Here is a 23,496-nt window from a genome sequence, read left to right as displayed (position 1 = left end):
AATTACAGGCTCCTGACTTGGGACAGGCACATACATACAGAATGTGACGGGGTTAAACATGTTAGCGGGATCCCAACCCTCCCCTAACCTGGGACAGTAGTGTAACAGTCCAACATAAGAACGAACTATAAAAATCAGTTGAAAGAGGCTTAACTCATCAGATGGATAAAAATACAAATACAAGTGGACGTGGCCGAGTACTTGTACATTCAAACAACAAAAAGACACTAAGTACAGATCTGAGAGTCCTCGCAGTTACTGACAGCTAGTTCAAAGCCACTAACAACTAATAAAAAAAATCATGCATCTAAGAATAAATTATCAATCCGTACAAATCCAACATCCAATGGATTTAGTGTAAAGACGTCATAAACAGTCAGAGAAAAACATGACCTTGTGCAATGGCAAGATACAGGTATCGACAGATTGTAGATCCATGAATGTGTATATGTATATAACAATAATATTCAGTTTGCTTTTAATTTACTGATAACAAAATCAGTATTAGTACCAATAAAAATATTTAATGATCTAATTACAGTGTTGAACTGGTAACCTTTTAGAATAAGTATATTTAAAGAATCGATAAGCTTACCAGGATCGTTTCTAAATTTCCGGGCACGGTAAACAATATTGCGGTAAAAATGAGGATGTGCAATCCCGTTTGAAATAAGTTTTCTACAGGTACAACCAAACTTCAAAACCAAATCTTTATATCTGTGGAAGAATTTAGTAACGGTTTTAAGTAATTTGTGGTAACGAAATCCCTGGCTTAATAATTTACCAGTAATACATAGATTACGTTCGTTAAAATCAAAAACGTCACAAAAGACACGGGCATAGCGAACGAGTTGTGAAATATAAACACCGTAAGATGGAGCCAAAGGAACAACACCATCCAAAAAGGGAAAATTAACAATAGGGAACGAAAAATCGTCCCTTTTGTCGTAAATTTTAGTGTGGAGTTTCCCGTGTAAAACCGAAATATTTAAATCTAGGAAAGGACAGTTGTTACCGTTTCAATTTGATTTATTTAAAGTAAGTTCCTTTGGGTAAATTTCGGCAGTATATTGAGAAAATTCTTTATTATTTAACGAAAAAATATCATCAAGATAACGGTAAGTGTTGTTGAATTTATCAATTAAATGCAATTTAGACGGTTCTTTACTGAGTTTGGTCATAAACTGTGATTCATAACAGTACAAAAACAAGTCTGCTATTAAAGGGGCGCAATTAGTGCCCATGGGAATACCTACAACCCGTCGATAAACTTTGCTGCCGAAACGTACATAAATATTATCAAGGAAAAAATTAACAGCTTCAATCATCTCATCACACCTCCAGTTAGTATATCTAGCATATTTACCTTTCTCATTAGAGAAGAAGGCTTTAAATGAGTAGCAGCAAATATATTTGCATTCAGATTTACCAAACGACCATTTAATTAAATAGTCAAATTTTTGTTTGATAAGATTGTGTGGAAGTGTAGTGTAAAGAGTAGAAAAGTCAAAACTGTCAACAGAATCAAAAGGACCATCAAAAGCACGTAATTTATCTAAAACATCCAAAGAATTTTTTACACTCCAAAAACAGTTAAGTCCACTATTTTCATATATTTTATTACAATAGTTTATGATAAGCTCTTTGATAGTAGTTAAGGAACTTGTTAAAAGCACTGAAAGATTAGTTGTAGAACACTTACTAGAGGCCGAGATGAAACGATATTTTACTGTTTTTTTTGTGTAGTTTAGGTAACCAATACACAGTAGGGACCTTCAAATGTTCAGAAGAAGCCTTAAGCTGTGATGTGGTTATGATATGTTTGTTAACTATATGACTCTCTGTGGGCGCATGGATTTGAATGTAGATGAATTTAAAATTTCATTCTTAAGAACGTCCGTGTAGTATTGACGGCATACCACCTCCACATTGTTGGCTGCTTTGTCGGCCGGTACAAACACAAACCGCTTTGAAAGTTCTTGAAGTTTATTTCTTATTCTGGAAATAGGCGTATTATGTACTCTATTATTTACTTCTAAATTATTTTCAAAATGTGATATTCTATTATCTACCACATTCATACATTTATTTAAATAAGAATGAAGAGATTTTTTATCAGATTTTTCCCGTTTACACCAATTTTTACAAAACGAGGAAAGAGCATCTTTGGTGACCTGACGACACTGTCTCCAATCTATTTTAGATGGAGGACGATATTTTGATCCTTTTTTCAAAAAGTTTTTAACCTCTCTGTCCTGGACGATATTGAGGTCCCCCGTAATAACATGGCCATAGGGAACATATCTAAACTTCGACGATTCACAGTTTCAAGTTAAGGGAGTATTATTTTATACATTGACGTCTGATGTTACCGGCGTATAAATAAAAATTAAACTTCTACTGGGTTTTTTGTATGTGTATGAAATAATAGGTGGCTCTGTGTTATCAAAATAGGGAGGTATGAAGTTTTAAACGGTAGTCATTAAATATACTAGATAAGTTGATAAAATCAATACCTCTGCTAATATATTTAATTTTTAGAAAATGACGTTTTTATGATCTTCAGGTTTTTAAAAACTTATTTCTGTTTCTTTGTATTTTTCCTTTAAATTTTTGGTGGTATATTTTTATATCATTCTACTCAATTGAGATAGAAAATTGTCCCTTGAATCGCACTTGCAGTTGTCGCTATAGTCGCTATATGCAAACTAGTATCTCTTTGTTGGATTGTTTCCTAGGCCGTGTTCACATCTCGCAAAAATTTAACTCTGTATGGTGTAAGTGTACTCCACACTTAAACTACACTCTATTACGTTCCATTGATAAAAATCAATGTGTACATGTAGTTTAAAACAGGTAATCACTGCACGCAGTCGATAGTCAATGTAGACCTTGTGTGGGTTAAGTGTACATAGGACAGGGTTGTCTTTCTTGAGAACATTGAATCTGACGCCATAGTACAAATTTTCAACACTATTGGAAAAAATCGCAAATTGGACGTTGAAAATACAGGCACTTGTCACAGTAAAAAATATATTCCTATATACCTTAATATAACACGGGGCTCTTAAAGACCAAACAGCCTATTGTTTATGCGCTTTAGCTAACGCAACTTGGTTGTAAAATGAAAGCTCTATGACGTTGTGTCCAGCTCGGCAAAATGCGGCAGATGAGAACATCACATTTCGCGTATTTCGCGGATTCCAATATGATGTACGCATCAAAATACGTTTTGTCAAGAAAAATGAGATACAACAGCCACAAAAAAATTAATAAAAAGCAAACACAAAAAAATGCAAACACAAAAGTGTGCAAAAGTTTAACGCTTAGAATTTTGAACTTTGGTGATACAGCCCTTGGATGGTGTAAACTTTTCATAAAAACGTGTATGATGTAATGGTGTATGGCATATGGTGCAATGGTAGAAGTTGTATGGTGCTATGGTGTATGGTGTAAGGGGAATGGTGTAATGGTGTAACGTGCGATTGGGAATGATGTGAATGAATGGTGTACGACATTTAAAACTTTGTAAAATATTGATAAGAACTGATTCTTAATTTTATACATTAATTTACAATATTGTGATCAAAATTCGTTTTTTAAAATAAATAAATAATTTTGTAGTTGCACACTTTCTTTGAAATGAAATTGCATTATGGTGTAATGTGTAAGGTGAATGGTGCAAAGGTGTAACGTGTTTGGTGTAATGGTGTATGATGAATGGTGTAATGGTGTATGATGAATGGTGTAATGGTGTATGGTGTTAGTGGGTCGTTTACACCATCCAAGGACTGTATGCAACAAAATAGTTATAATAATTTCGATCTACTGGTACCAATTTTGACTTAAACTGATTCTCGTAAAACGTTGGTCGGTCTTGTGAAGAAGTTCAATAATTAATACTGCTAAATTGACAAAATATTTTAAAACAAATAAAGATGCATTGTATTTTGCCATAGCCAATGATTGGTATCGTTCAAAATTGTCTTAAGGGGAAAAAAATGATAAAGATTGGGCATGCAATTAAACTAAAACAAACTTGATTTCAAATCAAAATAAGTGGATCAAACAATTTATTATGAGACAAAATCAATTATTTTTCATAATATTTATTTTCCATAAAAAAGGAAAAACAGCGTTTTTATATTCATATATTTTGTTCTTTATTAAATGCTGACATATTCATATATGTTGTATTTACGTTTTTCTTATTACTCCTTCTTAATTCAGTTTGAGACGTCGTTGACTTTTTGAATGTCTTAAATCTATTATTCATATTTTTGTTGATTACTTTTTTCTTGGAATGTACAAAAATGCAGAGGTGTAGGAGCCGGGAAAAGGGACCATGCCCGCATTACTTACTTGCAATAGTGAGAGGCAAATCTATAAGACCATCCCCTCCCGAATTTTTTGCAATTTTTTTGTTATTAAATTATAACTGGCTACGAAAGAGGATATTAACATGTTTTGTACATGTCACATTTAAGTATAATTAATTACCTTAAAATTGAGAATGGAAATGGGGAATGTGTCAAAGAGACAACAACCTGACCATAGAGCAGACAACAGCCGAAGGCCACCAATGGGTCTTAGTCTACCTATCCTTTCAACTTTCTTAGATTTTTAATATTTAGAAATGCTAGGCTCAAGCTAGCAGCAACTCGCTAACAGCCACTACGCTAGCAGCCAGTTTTAAGATGCATCATTAGATTCAACCTCAACAGAATTGTTTTTGAAATAAATCACACAATGAAATTACAAATTTAAAGAAGATGTTAAATGAACAATGATATATTTTTGGAAGTGAAAACAAAGTTAAAAATATATAATTCTGTAGTAGACTAACAATAATTCTGTGGTAGCCGTAAAAGAGACAAATTAAAACAAGTAAAACAGGAATTATTATCATTATCAGTAAGTGTTATTTAAAATGTCTGTATTAAAATGGAAATAAGACGAATTATAACTGATGTTTGTTTTAATGTGATTTATAGCAATACAGTAGCAAGTGTGACAATAAGGGATGCAACGTTAAGTATATGAATACATTCAACCTGTCGATAAAATATTGCCAAAAACTACACATATGTTGTTAGGGGAACATTTACAGTATTACAAAGGTTTGGAAGTGCATTAGGGACACCCCTTGTAAAGTTATTTAGTTGCACATAAGTCGGAATTATAAGTTATGTTGTGTGTTTTAAGCTGGAATCAAATCATCATGTTGAAGTCAACTTGTCGAAATATACGGAAGCGTATTTTACCCTCGTTTTAATACTTATAATCAAAGATGGCGATATATTTTGTTATTTCTAGTTACTAGTACTGCGATTTAATTTTTTCGACAAATTGCCTTACAAGGCATTAAATCTCTTTATTTTTTATTCGCCTAAATGAAAAATCGTTCTAAATAACGCGTCAAAATATCGAATCCAGAATAGTTTTGACGAGTATATTATACGTCAATAAAATTATCATGCAATAATTCTAAATTGCCTTGTTTTCTTCAATATATGGTTTTATAAAGCAACAAATTGTTTTAAAGTAAGGCGAGCAACGGGAAAATTTTCAGCTAAATTGCGATAGATATGGCATTTTGATTTTGGAAGGATAGCAGGTCGCCATCATTCACATTTTGGCCATTTTTATTCAAGCAAATGGACGTAAGAAGTTATAGTTGTAAAAAAACACTACTATAACAGCGGTTTTTGGTCGGACGTATGTTTTGTGCACTGTTGTTGTTCTGTTTGTATTTTTCTTTTTTAGCCATGACGTTGTCATTTTATTTTCGAGGTGTGATTTTGAATGTCCGTTTGGTGTCTTTCGCCTCGCTGTAAAAAGAATGAACAGTTTATAACATGTGTCCAAAGATACGATATACTCACAAATTATTAGTAAAGTAAGTGTTCCAGGCCATCTGAATTTCCTTGTCTTATCTATTAACCTTTACAGTTTCTAAACAGTCGATGTATTTTACTAGTAAAGAAATAACCGTTAGACTTGCAATACATATTCATAACAAATTACTGCTATATGGATATCATGGCAGAGAGGATTATACAGCATAGTTAAAAAAAACATATTCTTTGAGTTGAAGCCAAGGTTAAAAATTCTTTGTCGAGAAAAAAAAAAAACAATGTTCAATCGCCTTCTCATCTACTAGTTTGTTTAATTTAATGCTATGTACTGCATATTTTGAGATTATCATTTCAACTATTAGTTTTCGTTTACAATTTTTTTCTTATTACAATTTAGTTAAAACATCAGTTTAACATCACAATATGTTACCAACACACACACACACACACACACACACACACACACACACACACACACACACACACACACACACATTAACTAATGGAAATCTGATATTTTATCATGAAATACATAATTTTTTTTGTAAAATACATTAAATGTTTGAGTTTAACAAGTTGGCAAAATATGGTACATTGTATTGTTTTACAGAAACTAAAAGTTCTTTTACAAAATATTTTTTTAAAATTATGTATTACGTATATAAATGTCATGAATTATTCACAGATATCCTGTCTATTGGATAATTTTCTCGTGTGAGTACACAATTTTGATATCGAATTTTACATCCCATGAACGTGTGTTAGACATTGTCATTAAATAATTAGATCGAATTAGAATTAAAATAGATCCTATGACACAAATGATGATTTTAATAATCATTCCATGTCTTAGCAATGAAAATTTACTTTATATGAGCATCACCAGTGTCGTAAAAACGATTTAATCAGTAATTTCTTTTCTCACTTTGTTATAGTTATAATATTTGAACATAGTTACTTCATTGTATTTATTTTGAATAAGTTCCTATGTGTTGCCTGAAGATTTCAACAACATATGTTTTTCCATTTTTATTAGCAATGTCCATTGGCGATGTCCCTGATTTGTCACATATATCTGCAGATGCTCCATAGCGGAGAAGGATATCTACAATTTCGATACATCCGTTGCAACTTGATTTAAACAGAGGCGTCTGTCCAAATGTGTCTCGAGCGTTTATATTCGCCTTGTTATTTAGCAGTTCCATAACTATATTTGTTTTATTGTAATTGCATGCTGTATGAAGAGGGCTTATCTTATATTTGTCGGCCAAATTTATTTCAGCACTGTATTTCAATAATAATTTAACCACATCTTTATTCCCGTTTATACAAGCAAATGTAAGTGCTGAACAATTATCTTTATCGCAATGATTAACATCTGCCTTTGAACGCAACAATAAATCTACCACATCTGTGTGATTCTCCTTGCAAGCAATCATTAGTGGAGTTACTTGATCCTCATCACAGATGTTGATACTTGCCCCGTTTGCAAGTAGCAAATCAACAGTTGTAGGAAAACCTTTAGAAGAACTATAATAAAGAGCAGTCAACCCATGTTTGTCTTGTTTATTAACGTTGGGTGTATTATCCAACAGTACTTTTACAACATTATCATGCCCTTGCATGCAAGCTTGATGGAGAGGTGTAATTCCCTCTTTTGTTTTGTGATTTACTGACGCTTTTGCTTCAATCAAGATGTTTATTATACTCGCATTGCCTGTTTTGCATGCTTCGTGTAAAGCTACAGTGCATGGTTTATGACTGTTGACTTTAGCTTTTCTCTCTAAAAGCATTTTTACTATGCTAATATTTTCATTTCTACAAGAAACACGAAGAGGTGTCATTTCACTATCAGTTTTGTGATTGACTTCGGCTTTTCTATCAAGCAAATGTTTTAGAACCATTTCATGATTTTCATCACATGCAATATATACAGAGGTTTTGCCAGAGGAATCTTTCGCTTCCACATTTGCATTACCATTTAGTAAAGCTGTAACTGTTTTAGAATGGCCATTGTAACAGGCTAAATGTAACGGTGTACATCCATCCTCATCTTTAACATCTACTTCTGCATTGTTTATAAGCAATAATGTGGCAAGATTTGTATATCCATTTGCACAAACCACGTGAAGAACACATCTTTTTTTCTTTTTTTTATATTTTTCATTTACTCTGATCCCCTTAGCCGAGTACTGTAACAAGTACTCTACGACTTTGAAAAAACCCTTTTCACAAGCATAAAAAAATGGGCCTAATTCCTCGTTGTTAGGAACATCAATGAAAGATTTGTTATTAACAAGGTCTTTTACAATTTGTAGATGCCCTTTAATGCAAGCTAAATGTAATGGTATATTGCCAGCGGTGTCCCTTTCATTAATCATCTGTTGATCATGGATAAAAAAGGAAGAGTATTCATGATATCCTAGAGCGGACACAACATGAAGGGCTGTCATACCGTTTTGTGTTTTTGTCAATTCATTACGTGTTATATATTGTTTTATATATTCCAGAAACTTTACCCGGAATTGTGGAATTACATTTTGTGCACTTTCAAAAACGTCTTTATGCAATCCTTTATTCAATTCAGAAACAAGTCGTCGGAAATATGCATCTTCACTTTGCGCTTTAACGTGAACTGCAAAGAAATTTGTTTCTTCATTCACAGATTCTAACTTAATCTGATTTAAAATGACTTCAGTTTTACCATGTTTAATAACTGATTGAATGAATGTTTTTGCAATGCAACACAGAACTATGTTTTGCATAGTTTCATGGACAAACTCTATGCAACCGTCCGATTCTTTAATGTATTCTCCCTTGAAAGCAGCTAAAGTCGACATTAATAAATTTTTAGAAGGATATTGAAGGAAAGTGGATTCATGAAACAAATCTTGCAGTAGTTCATTATGCTCATGATTATCGATAGTGAGTGAGTTCTTTGCAATCCTTTGTTTGATGGCAAGAAAAGCCAAAGCAAATAAGCTAACATATGATTTGGTCTTGAAGTTATTCATTTCGTCTTCAATAATTTGATAAGGAACTATAAAGAATTGTTTAATAGGACATTTTGGCAAAGATGAATACGTCGAGCATAACAATGGGAGAAAATTATACATCACAGTTTCGTCATCATTAAAAGCTGTTGCATCAACTGTATTTATATACACTCTGCAGATATTCCATCTCTCTTCAAGTGACAGCTTCAGCTCTTCCGATAATAAATCACACTTATAAAATGGTATACTTAAGTTTGTATACTGTTGTTGTTGCCAAATGTATGTTCTGACTGTGAAAATTAGTTTTGTGTGGTTATTATTATTGAAGAGCGTTTTGAGTAATGGTCCACTATTTTCCCATGAAACAACATCCGTTTCATGAACGGTATATTTTCCAATAAAATCATCAACGATAAAAATTTGTTTTGTACCAGGAACAAGGTAGTTTGTAACTTCTTTTGGTTGCCTAACAGGAGTAACTGTATAACCATGTTCATCCTTTAATCTGAATGATGCATGATAAGCATTTGCCGATTTACCAGCACCAGTTGGTCCTACTATTAAAATCACCCTGTTCGTCTGTATACTATTATAAATAAAGTTTGTCGCTGCTGTAATAACAAACTTTTTCAGTTTACTGGTCCAGTCTTGAAGTGTTTCATTTTGAAAATCTGTAAAATTATTTTATAAAAATAAAAACTATGATAAATAATGTATAAACATATGATAACGAAATTCCTACTTCTGCCAAAATATGGTATTGAAATAGAACAATATTCCTTATGCTTTCGAAATAGTATTTTTCATATTTGACGTCTATAACAAAATAAGGAGATCTGGTATGATAACCATTGAGACAACTATCCACCAATGTTCAAATGAAATGTATGTTATCAATCATAGGCAACTGAACGGCCTTCAACAATAAGAAAACCTGATAACGTTTATTTGGCCATGAAAGTCCGCGAGATGAAAAACATAAAACCGTTCAAGTGAGAAAACTAATGACCTAATTTATAACCAAACAATTTACGAAAAACAAATATGACAAACATGAACATCGACAACAACTGAACTATCTATAGGCTCCTGACTTGGGACAGGCACATCGAGCTCGAGAATGTAGCAAGGTTTTATATGTTTATTGGCGCACAACCCTCCCCTAAATTGTGACAGTGGTGTTACAGCATAACATTATAAATAATTATAAAAATAAGATTGATACAAAGTAGAAAAAAATCTAACAAAAACACAGACAGGACGTGGCAAGGTATTTATACATCCCTAACAAAAACATAAAAAAAACACAAAGTTGTGGTATGAATGCCTTCAACACGCATCATTGGCTTACACCGAACAGCAAGCTATAAAGGGCCTCAAAATGACGAGTGTAAAACTATTCACAGGAAAACCAACAGTCTAATCTATATAAAAAAAACGAAAAACGAGAAAGAGAAACAGTTGTTAACCACATCAACAAACGACAACCACTGAACCTCAGGTTCCTGACTTTGGACAGATAAAAACAAATGTAGTAGACCTGAGCGAACTTGTAACTAATGACAGCTAATCCAAAGTCAACAACAGCTAATAAAAAAATCATGTATCGTTGACTTAAATATCAATCAGCACACATTTAATTTCCAATGGATTTTCTGTAAAGACTCATTAACAGTCAGGAAACATGACCACGTGCAAAGCCAAAATATAGGTATCGACATATTGTAGCACGTGAAAATGCATACATGTATGAAAATAATACTCAGTTTGGTTTTAATTTTGTGATAAAAAATCAATATCTATATCAGTAAAAACAACATTCGAAGATCTAATCAAAGTGTTGAATTTGTAACCTTTGAGAATAAGTTTATTTAAAGGATTGATAAGACTACCGGGATCGTATCTAAACTGTTGGGCTCGGTAAAAAACATCGCCGTAAAAATTATGTCCATACAATGGGAGGTAGCTCTCATTGTACCTAATTGATAACGCCTTGTACAATATTGCCTCCCCTTGATACTTCATCCGCAGACAGTATGTTTCAGCCACTTTTTATTATGTAATTGATTGTTTTTACATCAGATGGAAAACAAACGAACAATAAAACCTCTGGCGTATTTAAAGGACTGTATTCTTTCTTCTTTTGAAATGCAGAACGATTTTGCCTCAGTTCCCGAAGCTGGAGGAATTACGAAAACAGCAGGGTCTATTGATATTCACCAAGTATGAGTAGAAATATCTTGAAAAATGTGTCGATCAGATTTTGTGAAATGAATATGAATTGTTTAACATACAATTGTAGGAACAACTGTTGGAAGATTATCACGAAGGGCCGTTCAGCTATGTTAAAGATACACTGTCCGATCCCCACAAGCGTCGACAAAATCATCTTTCTCAGTTTTCAAGTTTGATTGATTCCTACATTTCTAAAGAATTAGATCATGTAGCTGTGTACGGCCCTTTCCGAAAGAACCCTCTGTTATGTCATTAAACTTTATCTAAATAATTCACGGTTCCTAAGGGAGTGTCCAACAGAAGAGTAAGTGTTGACTGGTTGCATTGCAACTCTTTGTCTATAAATGAAAGCATTCCTTCGGACACCTCTTTTAATGAAAATTTTTAACTGTATAATCATAGACACGAAGAATTTATCGCTTTACTCTTACATCACGGTCGTGGGTGTGCCATGTGGAAATTGAATTTGGCCCGGGCCTTCCATCAACTAGTATTACATCTGCACGCCTTCCATTTAGAAGGTTATGAATGGAGGGGACAATATTTATTGACAACAGTCTTATTTTTGGTATGCGCTCTTCGCCACGGGCCTGTCACCGAACAACGAATGATGTTTCCTAAATGTTATTGAAATCAAACATAATTTTGTTTTAGAATTGTTTCATAGGTTATAATTAGGATTAGAGGTCAACAAAGATAAGTGTTTGCAACTGACAAAAGTGTTGACATTTCTCGGCAAGGAGTATAACTCAATTGACATGACAGTTCGAATTCCAGAGACTAATGAGGTGTTACAAAGATTTGCCAGGAGAAAAACAACACTGCACAAAACGTCAGTTACAACAAGCTTTTGGCAAGTAAGCTTAAATTCCGAATGCGTCCAAAGCGGAAGACTTTTTATTTCACGCATTCTACAGACATTATGAAAATAACATTTCAATCATTATTGTGTTCATATCACAGATGAATTTAGATAAGACATTAGGTAGTGGTTATTATTTTTATATGACTATAAAAGAATTAGAATAATTCCAGATGTAGATTGGTCTTCACCAGACAGCAAATAATACCTCTGACGCATATCTCAGGGGTGTTAACTTCGCCAAATTTGAATATTTGCTTTCGGACATACCGGAGTCTTTGTGGGACATGCACGTATATGTGCTTGGGATGTATGCTATTTATATAGCAATTCTATTTTCGACTTCTAGTATCTCTAATAAACGTGTACAGCTGTTTTGTGAAATTTTAAATGCGGGATCAGAACGTAATCAATAAATGTTGAATTTGGCATGTCAAATATGGTATTTGTGTGCGACAAGTAATGTCCAGTTGCGTGTGAGTGATATAGAATCTGTTAAAAATAGGTTATCGGATTTTACTATCTCGTTGGAATCTTTCGGGGAAGAACAGATCACGGTTTGTTATAGAATCTAAGATGTACAAATCAGATTTTGTCGAAAAAGAAGTGTTTAGTCACACTTTTTATTTTTTGCGCATAATTGGTGATAAGAGTAACTATGATAATTAATATGATATTGTTGTTTATCTAATTGTTGTTGTCTTGTGACTTCCAGGTCTTAAGTCTAGAAGAGCAGTTTTACAGAAAGAGGTTAAGCTTGCTAAGGATGCAGCCTTTCGGCCTGGTACTTATTCTAATCTGAAAAGTCAAATCAATGCATGCCATATTTTTTGTGTGTTTTATAAATTTCGACCATGTCCTTGTATTATGGATACCTTGTGTGCAAACGCATGTTTTCTATCAAAGAGTTTACGCAGTTTTGCTTCTGTAAAGAATTATACGTCTGGCATTAAGACCTGGCGTCAACTGTTTGGTTTTACTGTGGAACTTCTTTTATCTACAAATTTGAAATTGACTTTAAGGGGATTGAGCCAAAGGAATCAGCATGTGGCTGTGTCAAAATTGCCATTGTTACCGATACATCTAATTGATATTGTTAGGTTGTTAAATATCTATGATTATGTAGATGCTTGTTTTTAGAGTTTTCTTATGTTGGCATTTTTTGGTATGCTACGCCGCATTTTTGCGCCTGTCCCAAGTCAGGAGGCTCTGGCCTTTGTTAGTCTTGTATCATTTTTAATTTTAGTTTCCTGTGTATAATTTGGAGTTTAGTATGACGTCCATTATCACTGAACTAGTATACATATTTGTTTAGGGGCCAGCTGGAGGACACCTCCGGGTGCGGAAGTGTCTCGCTGCATTGAAGACCAATTGGTGGCCTTCGGCTGTTGTCTGCTCTATGGTCGAGTTGTTGTCTCTTTGACACATTCCCCATTTCCATTCTCAATTTTAAAGACGTTAAATTGGTCAGCAGAAGCTCTATATCTTTTAATTTCCGTGAACAATTGATCAAAAAGAATTTTGTTCTTAGTGAAAAGGGTACCCTTCTTTTATTTAAATGACTAAAGACTAGACAAGATCATGATAACACACATCAGGCTGGAATTCCTGAGATTATATCGAAACATCATGGAGAATGGCGATCTGACTGTTCTCAGACTTACATTAAACAAACCAGTGTTGATATGTATCAATTACTTCAGCCATAACTTATTTGATCGGTAGTCAGTTTTAGGCTATGGGTTCCGGTATATTATTATATTTTTGATGTTTTTGTATTTTGTTTTTTGTATTTTATATATTATTTCCCCCCACTGTTTTGGCGACTTCCCTTTTCGATGCAAGTGCTTCATATTAGAGATTTCCAATTAAATGACATTACTCAATATAACCATCCTATCTGATCGTATATCGGTCTATTGCAGTGAAGGACTACGTAGGGGAGCATAGACTGCATGAATTTTTGGCTCGTTGAATACACATACTTTGTTGGAATAGATACTATTTAAAAATTAGCACAAACTACTATTATAATTCTTTACATATTTTGTTATTAAATTTGGAATGATTTCTCAGACAACAACCTTTAGAGGGAACATTTATTTCAGTTACCGGTAATCAAATGCACTGATCATTACTTCGTCATTTCAATTGACCCATATATTTATCTCCCAAACGCTAAAATCTTAAAGCTACTTAATCAAATTTAAGTTTGGAAATAAAAATAATGTAATCTGAAGCGAGATTATATTCTCATTTTTGATTTAAAAGTTATAAAATTAAACAAGAGTTTCAAACACGCCGAAAGTAAAAGGTCTACACGACTTGCTTTTTCTTCTTCTTTTTTTTTGCATACTTCTATATTTTATTTCAAGATACTTTTGCAAAAGGTAAATTTCAGATCACTGAAGCATCTTTCTGATAGTACTTTGTAACCTTTCCTTAGAATTTTATCAAATGGAATTGATGAGGACGCTTCTTCAAGAAAACATATGATTACATTTTACTGAATCAGTTTTTTTTATATCTTGTCTTTAATTATAATGATGCATGGATCATAAGAAGAGCCCGTACTTTTAAACGTATGCATCATTTAACGTCATTGCTCTTACATTATTTTCTAAAATGTTTGGCGTTTAACTTATACAAACTCGTATGAAAAACGGGTATGATCTGAATATTTGCTAGAAGAAGGATGATAATTTTAGTTATATAATCAACTTATGATAGCAAAGGGATATTATATTTACTGGTCTGTGCATCTGTCCGTTCTTCCGTTCTGTTCAAAATATAAAACGTTAAAATAAATATACAAAATTAGAGTTTGACTCGGATTTAGTAGTGCACTGAACATGGAAAAATGATCATGTGAAGGGGCACGGTGTCTTAAGGCAACAAATTCGTAAATGAATACAGTGTGTATGCATCTTCCATATTCATATTTGTCTCTTTTGTCATGGAGTAATTAAAGTTATTTGGAACTAATTTTTTGCAATTAATAAAAGTTAATATTTCGAATTAAAAGTGTTTTCGAATTGTTGCGGTTTTAAACACATATACGTAAAATATCAAGATAAAAGTCATTTTATCAAAATAAAAAAAATTGTACAAATGTACACGAAGTTTATTTTATAATTTACACAATTAGTTAACGCGAAAATTAAACGCGCGTTTACTTCCGAGTGCTCGTAAAATACACTTGTGAGATCTGAAGTAAACGCCCGTTTACTACTGACTAAACGGACACAGAGTAAACCTGCGTTTACTCGGGTAGACATTAGAAATTTCCATTTTAACCGCGTTAACGTAATTATTAACGTGCGTTTACTTTATGTTATGCTTGGTTTGCACCCAACTGTACAAGTACACAGTCCCGCCTGGTCAGAGTGGGGACGTTTAATCAGATGCATCTTGTAGAGGGAATGCCACGCTCTCTGTACGTTTATTATGCATGCAATATTTGCCACTGGACGTTAAGCAACCAACTAACAATCAATCGACAGTAGCGTAACTTGAATTTTATTTCTGGCGATGCAAATGATCTAGCAGCAAAAGCTTCGCTGGGTTAAAAGTCGTCAATGCCAATAGGGAGTGGACTGTTAATTGAAAATACGAATCGGAAAATAGGTGTAGGTGTTCATATTAAACTTGATAGGTCACACACTGACAAAATGATCCTGTCTATGAAAAATCCAGATATATGCAATTTCATCCTGAAATAACATTTCTAGTGCGCATTAAATCAATATATTTCAATGAAACTGCTGTTTAAAAGTTTAGTTCTCAGTTTTCAGGTCCTGATCGGAACAAAATTAATTGACAGAATTATATGTATGGCCTCCTCTATAATGCTTTTGTACAGATTTGGGGATATTAAGTTTAAGATCCACTATGTCTTTTTACTTTATACGTTTATATTTGGTCAAAATGTATGGATGATAATAACTGGGTGAACTATGAAGTCTTGGTGGTATATTCCAAGGTAAAAGAGTACTAAATAAGATGTATGAATGCCAAGTGTCTGTTGAAACCTTTGTCCACCAAAAGTAACAAGTTCGTTTACCAAAAAAAAAAACAAGCATCATATATCAGTTTCACAGTTATGACCTCTTGTTTGAATCAGTTTTTTGCAAGGTAAACCTATGTCATTTACTTAAAAAAAGATATTTGCATCTTCCTTGTTCATTTTATGAAAGGAAGTTTTCAATACGTTAATAATAAGGAATGAGTGAGTAAAGAGTAAAGAGTAAAGCCGTCAACGTTTTGTACAGTCGTCACTCAGTATACTATATACTATGATCTACATGGTATATAGTTCTTTTTATCTCTCTGCCTATCTGCCAAGCACGCAATATTTAGGAGTTTGGTCGGCCCGGGGGTCAAATTTATGTGTCCGTGTAGGATGACATGTCTTCCTGTGATATAATACAAAGTCTGGTTCATTCATCTTCTCGTCCTAAATATGGATATGTAAAACATATAATGCAGAGAAACCTTATATATATATATAGCCCTACATCCTATTAATACTTCTATTTTTTGTTCCACTTCTAGCGTTGCCTTTACCCCTACCCTATCAAAAGTCTGGATCAGAATCTAGCAACGATATGTTATTATATTATGTTGATCAATGTTACTTACCTACATATTTCCGTTAATGATTTATTTAGTACACTGAATTCGGTGACCTTTTAATTGTTTATCAATAAAATGAATAAAATACTATAAGTTAATTTACTTCAAGGGATACATAAAAAATTGCCTAGAAATGTCTTTTGTATTTGAACTTCGATAGAATTCCCGTTAAACAAAGTAGTACAGAACAATCCCTAATCGAACACACCTTAATTCTAAAAAGAACCAGCATATACAAAGATTTTTTTTATCAATACATTTCATAATAAATGAAAAATGCTTATTTTTAGAAATGAAACGGATGCGATTGTTTTATCTAAATTTTCAACTTTTTTAGAGAGACAGATTCTGACAAACCTTTGTTTCGATATTTCTGAAATTTTCAGAAAAAATTCCTTCTAAATATTTTTCCCGCAACAAATATAATAAAAAGAAAAAAAAATTATAAAGAATGAGAAAAGAAATATGATGGGGCGTTCACCTGCAAAGTTTATTGAAAAATAATTGTCATATTCAAAACCATGAAATATAACTCAAATCGTACGTGTGATAGGTATGAGATACGTGTGTTCATACGAAATCTTATGTCAGTGAAAATAAAGGCGGGAATTTAAAAAAAAAACACGTGATTAATTAAAATGCTAGATTTCTATCATTTTTTGTCATGATAAAATTATTTTATATGGACGAACATTCCAGTGTGTGATTTTGAAAGTCATGGAATACTTCGTTTGAGCTTGAGCAATGTATTTAATCAAATTCAAAGATTGGCAATAACCAGTCCTATTAGGTCCGTACGTCGAGTTACGTTATGTCATTTTATTGGAAATCTCTAATGACACTTTGTTCATTGTAGCTTATTGATACCATGTTTGGTATAACTATATATGATTGCATTATTATAATAAAGCACCGTTCGCCAAACACTATTAGCTGTCAATTGTATACAATGGGAGGTAACTCTCATTTTACCTAATTGATAACGCCTTGTACAATATTGCCTCCTCTTGATACTTTATCCGGGTTTTAACAAGTGGTTTTAAGTAGAGAGCATGTTCCAGCCACTTTTTATGATGTAATTGATTAAAAAATTTCAAGAAATGTGTGGTGACGAAATCCATGACTAAATAATTTACTAGTTATACATTGAATACAATTACGTTCATTGAAATACAAAAACGTCACTACAGTCACAGGCATAGCGAACGAGTTGGGGTATATAAAATAGAAAAACAAAGGATGTGGGGTATTCATCTATAACACAAAATCAGTAGATGCACACAAAAAAAACCACACAAACAGCAAATGAACAGCACTCCTGTTGCTGTTCTTCATCTCAAAGTCACAGTGAGGCATTCAACACGTAGCAAAATTAAACCTCTCACCTCACTACAAGCTTAAGTTTAAGACGGCCCCTAGCTCCGGCTCGAGCCGAATTCTTTGCAATAATAATTTGGATAGACTTTGTAAGATGAAACACCACCTTATCGGGCCCGGTTAAAAACAAACGTACTGGAGTGCAGTACATATTTAAAACACATTATTTCCTACACATAAGAGTAAATTTTAAACTATGTAGCATATATTTTAGTAATAAAGTATCAGATAAAAGGTGAAGGACTGGTGAACCTTGCAGAACACAATTTACTGATAATTCTGAACATCACAAAAATTAATTCTAAAATTTAAAGCATATATAGCATGTTTCTCAGAAGTGCCTTGTTTGGTGTATCCAAATCCCGGTAACCACTACAGAACAGTCTGATGTTAACTACAGGTATTTTGATCCCGCTTCCATAAAATGCTTTGAAGTGAAAAAGTTAACCAGGATAGGAATAAGGACCAAGAAAAGGTCATGTGCGTCTTATTAAAATTTTAGTATACAAACTGGCCTTGAATTCAGAGAATGGTGTGACACACATTAGAGAAGTTATTTAAAGAAATAAATACACCATAACTTTAAAAATACAGACGAGCATTGATATCAAGCGCGGATAAAGGTTTTAAACCCTCCACACAGTGACGAGAACAAACTCCGTTAATATAATTGTAAAACAAAGGATATGGGACGGTAAATAAAGGCAACAGTAGTATACCGCTGTTCAAAAGTCACAAATCAATTGAGAGAAAACAAATCCGGGTTACAAACTAAAACCGAAGGAAACACATAAAAAATAAGGGGAAAACAACAGAACAACAGAAACACTGAAGTGCAACAAAAACAAACGTCAACATTCATAGAAACGGACTATGTGATAACAGCTGCCATATTGCTGACTTAATACATGACATTTTAAGAAAAAATGGTGGGTTGATCCTAGTTTTAATGCTAGCCAAACCTCCTGTTTGTATGGCAATGTTAGCTTTCTTACGAACGAGAACGTGAATGTATATTGTATATCTTTCGACAGGTCAGATCTGCGGGAGATGGAGTTCGGGTTCCCATGGTATCCATGTAAAAATTCATATTATTGAAATATAACCGATACAATTTTGTATGAAGGTGATTATTGAATTAACTGTTGTTTCACTCTGGAACTTCCAATTGCAAATATGCCATTCGTTTACATGTCTAGAACGAATATCATTAATAAAATACTTAGTCTAAAAACATCCGTAATGTTTTAAGATAGAAAATATATTTCAATCATCGACCAAAAAGTTTTATGTGAATTTAGTTGTTGATATCATGCTCAACGTTATCAAATACTCTAACTTTTATCTACATTTCTCTACACTTTCTGTGACAGTTGTAACATGTATATAAGGTTTTATGAGACATTTCAAATAAAATGACATTACTCGACATAACCGACCTATCTGACCGTATCTCAGCCGTTTGCAATGAAGGATGACGGAGGGGAGCATAGAATTTTTGAATAAATATACTTTGTTGGAATAGATAATATTTAAAAATTAGCACAAACTACTATTATAATTCTTTACATATTTTGTTATTACATTTTGGATGATTTCATTGACAACAACCTTTAAAGGGAATACTTAATTCAAATACCGGTAATCAAATGCACCGACCATTACTTCGTCATTTCATTTGACCCATATATTGATCTCTCAAACGACGATTTCTTAAAGCTACTGATTAAAGTTAGTTTGAAAACATAAAAATAATGGAATCTGAAGCGAGATCATATTCCGATTTTTGATTTCAAAGTTATAAGATGAAAACAAGAGTTCCAAACACGCCGAAATGTAAATGGTGTACACGACTTGCTTCTTGTTTTTTTTTTTTTTTTTGCATACTTCTATAATTTATTTCAAGATACTTCTGTCAAAGGTAAAAATTCAGATCATTGATGCATCTTTCTGATAGTTTTTTGTCACCTTTTTGTACAATTTTATCAAATAGAATTTACGAGAACACATCTTCAAGAAAAAATATGATTACACATAACTGAATCAGTTATTTTTCTTGATATCTTATCTTTAATTATACTGTCGCATGGATTCTAGGAAGAGCACGTATTTGTAACGTATGCATTATTTAACGTTATTGCTCTTAAATTGTTTTTTTCTAAAATGTTTGGCCTTTAACTTATACAAATGCGTATGAAAAACGGACATGCACGGAAACTTTTGATTGAAGTTTTGTTGAGTAGGATGATCATTTTAGTTTTATGACCAACTTATGATAGAAAGGGGATGCTATATTTACTGGTCTGTGCATACGTCCGTCCTTCAGTTTTGTTCGATATATCAGGAACATATATATTAGATATACTGTTCCCTGGATATATAAACATTTAAAATTATATACCAAATTAGAGTTTGACCCGAATTAAGTGGTGCATTGAACATGGAAATATGATCATGTGAAGGGCCATGGTGTCTTAAGGCCACACATTCTTGTTGTAAATGTTTTGATTAATACACGTACATGTATATGTTATTTCAAAATTTATAACTGTCTTTTTGGTCGCGCACTCGCCTCGACAGTATCCCCCTCAAATGGGATGGGGGGAATAGAAATATTGTCACTATTGGTCTTGTTTCGATTGGCAGTTAAACCCTTGCGAAAGTGGGGAAGTCTGGTTGTGTGGGGTGTACAAGTACGCTGTCCCGTCAGATCAATCAATCGACAGTAAAGTGTAACTTTACTTTTATTTCTGCTGAGGCAAATCATTTGAATCTTGGCAGTCAAAGCCTCACATTGGTAAAACGACGTAAATGTCAATAGGAAGTTGACGGTTAATTGAAAATATGAATCGCAAAATAGGCGTAGCTGATCACACGTTTTATAGGTCACACACTGGCAAAAAGATCCTATCTATGAAAAATCCAGATTTATGGAATTTAATCATGAAATAATATTTCGAGTGCGCATTAAATCAATATATTTCAATGAAACTGCTGCTTAGAGGTTTAGTTCTCTGTATTCAGTTACAGACAGGTCCTGATCAAAACAAAAATAATTGACAGAATTATATGAATGACCTGCTCTAAAATGCTTTTGTACAGATTGGGGTTTATGATCCAATGTGTCTTTGAGCTCTATGCGTTAAGCTTTTTTCAAAATGTATGGGTGATAATAACTGGATGAACTATGAAGTCTTGCTTATATCACCAAGGTAGAAGAGTAGTTCATAAAATGTAGGAATTCCAAGTGTATGTTGAAAATTTTGTCCACCAAAAGTAACAAGTTCGATGTCCAAAAAAAAATCAAGCAACTTATCAGTTTCACAGTTATGACCTCTTGTTTGAATCAGTTTTTTTGCTATGTATACTTTGTCTGTTACATTGTACTTGATATTTGAATCTACCTTGTTCGTTTTATAAAAGAATGTTTTCAAGACGTTAAGAATGAATAAGGAGTAAGTTAAGAGTAAAGCAGTCAACGTTTTCAACCGTCGTCACTCAGTATACTTTATACTATGACGTAAAAATATATAATTCTCTTCATTTCTCTTTTTGAATGGTCAAAAATTGGTGAGGCGGTTGCCTCATTGCGTCAATGAGAGCTGCACTACTGCTCGAGTGCGGGAAGTCTTTGGCTCGACTCTCACCCGTATCAAATCGGAGATTTGCTGCCTTTCTGCAAAGCACGCAATATTTAGGAGTTGGGGCAAAGATTCGTCTGTTTGGGGTCAAACTCATGTGTCTGGACAGGATCTTCCTGCGGAATCATACAAAGTGTGTTTCATATTCATCTTTTCGTCCTAAATACATGACATATGCATATTTCAAATACATATGCAACAAACACTTATATATATATGTGGACTTGCATCCTATAACATGTTCTTGGATTAATTTGCACTTCTCATGAGTGCAAATTGGAACCACACTTTTTTTAACGGTAGAATCATCAAATTTGGCAATAATGTACCACTGGGGATAGGTAACACAATACAAAAAAAAATTTGGTGTGGCTCGCCTGGTTCGGCAACTGGAGTGAAAACAGTGACAAAATCCTGTAGGATATTATTTTCTCCCATAGGATTTTTAATATCCTACAGGATATTTAAATCCTACGGGATTTATAATCCCTTAGGAGAATAAAAGTATCCTACAGGATATAGTTTGTCCCTTAGGACTAAAACAATCCCTTCGGAGAAATAAAAGCATTTCCTACAGGATATGTTTTATCCTATAGGATATTTGTCTAATAAAATAATCCTGTGGGATAAAAAATATCCGATAGGATTAATAAAAATCCTAAGGGATTTCATTACAGAAAAAATATCCTGTGGGATAAAAAAAAATCCTAAGGGTTAAAAATAAATCCTAAGGGAAAATAAGAATCCTATGGGAGATTAAAGCAAATCATAAGAGAGAAAAATCTCCTATGGGAGAAATAAATATCCTATGGGAGAAATAAATATCATATGGGAGAAAAAATCTATTTGGGAACAAATCCAAAGAAAAAAGAATAATTTTTATATGTTCTGGTACTAAGTAAAGGTATTATTTTATTTGACCAAATATCCCCAGATTTCATTGTTCAAGAAATCTTAATTTTACTACCAATGACACAAATTCCCGATTATTGTACATTGTACTTCAAACCTGGATCTTGCATGTCAGTTACTGCTACTGGTCCTTTGTTATTTTATGTTTATTATTGCCATTTGCGTAGTTTGCTTCTGTTACCTATTCTAAATTCAGACTCTGACTTCTTTTAAATTGAGTTTTCCCCTGTTTTATGCAGTGTGGTTGTTTATTCCTCATTTGCTAAAGGTATAGGGGCAGGTTGAGATATCAAAAGTCATAAATTACATTTTGTCGCCATTCCCAAAGCAGAGACCTTTATCCTTTGTTAATCTCGTGTGCTTTTGTTTTTTTTTTTAATTTAAGTTCAAAAGCATGTTTGGGTGTTTAGTGTAGCAACCATTTCGCTGAACTAGTATACATTATTGTTTAGTGACCAATAGAGGCCCTCCTCCATGTGTGGGATTTTCTCTCTGCATAGAGGACCCATCAGGGCACCTGTACTCAATCGTATTGTTATACTGAGACAAGACTGTGACACCAAGTTAAACCAAAACTTAATATGTGAAAAAAATCAGAAGCAAATTCAAACAACACATGGTGTTGAGGCTAAGAAGACCACCAGCTCTTTATTGAAAGTAAGAGCAAGTCGGAAACATGCGTCCAACAGATCTATCCAAATAGGAGTTCATTGACAGACAGACAGACAGACAGACAGATTTAACCTTCGAAAATCGTATATAAGTGAAAATGGTATATAGGTGGGTTTTTTTTTTATTAAGTATAGGTAGCATTCCATGAAGATTTATTTTACATGGTGATGCCTGAAATGTTTTGCCAGTTACTATATTTCTCCGATTTTTGTCATCAATGTGCATGTAGTATTTGCAACTGAACATTTACATTAACTAACAACAATAAATCCTTCAACAGAATTTGATAATAACCCAAATTTTGTGAA

General features: G+C 33.3%; 1 protein-coding gene across 1 annotated transcript in view; it reads right to left on the bottom strand.

Moving 5' to 3' along the window:
- Nucleotides 1-4,141: 4,141 nt before the first annotated feature.
- LOC127713858 (uncharacterized) overlaps nucleotides 4,142-23,496 on the bottom strand; it is a 66,899-nt gene continuing 47,544 nt past the window's right edge. The window contains exon 10 of the mRNA XM_052219827.1: nucleotides 4,142-9,525. Within this exon, the coding sequence (XP_052075787.1) occupies nucleotides 6,827-9,525 (2,699 nt within the window). The 3' untranslated portion in view covers nucleotides 4,142-6,826. The remainder of the gene's footprint in view (nucleotides 9,526-23,496) is intronic.

Source organism: Mytilus californianus, unplaced genomic scaffold (assembly GCF_021869535.1).
Source record: "Mytilus californianus isolate M0D057914Y unplaced genomic scaffold, xbMytCali1.0.p SCAF_82, whole genome shotgun sequence".
Taxonomy (NCBI): domain Eukaryota; kingdom Metazoa; phylum Mollusca; class Bivalvia; order Mytilida; family Mytilidae; genus Mytilus; species Mytilus californianus.
Note: the sequence above shows the minus strand (reverse complement) of the source record. Positions and strands in the feature narration are given on the sequence as shown.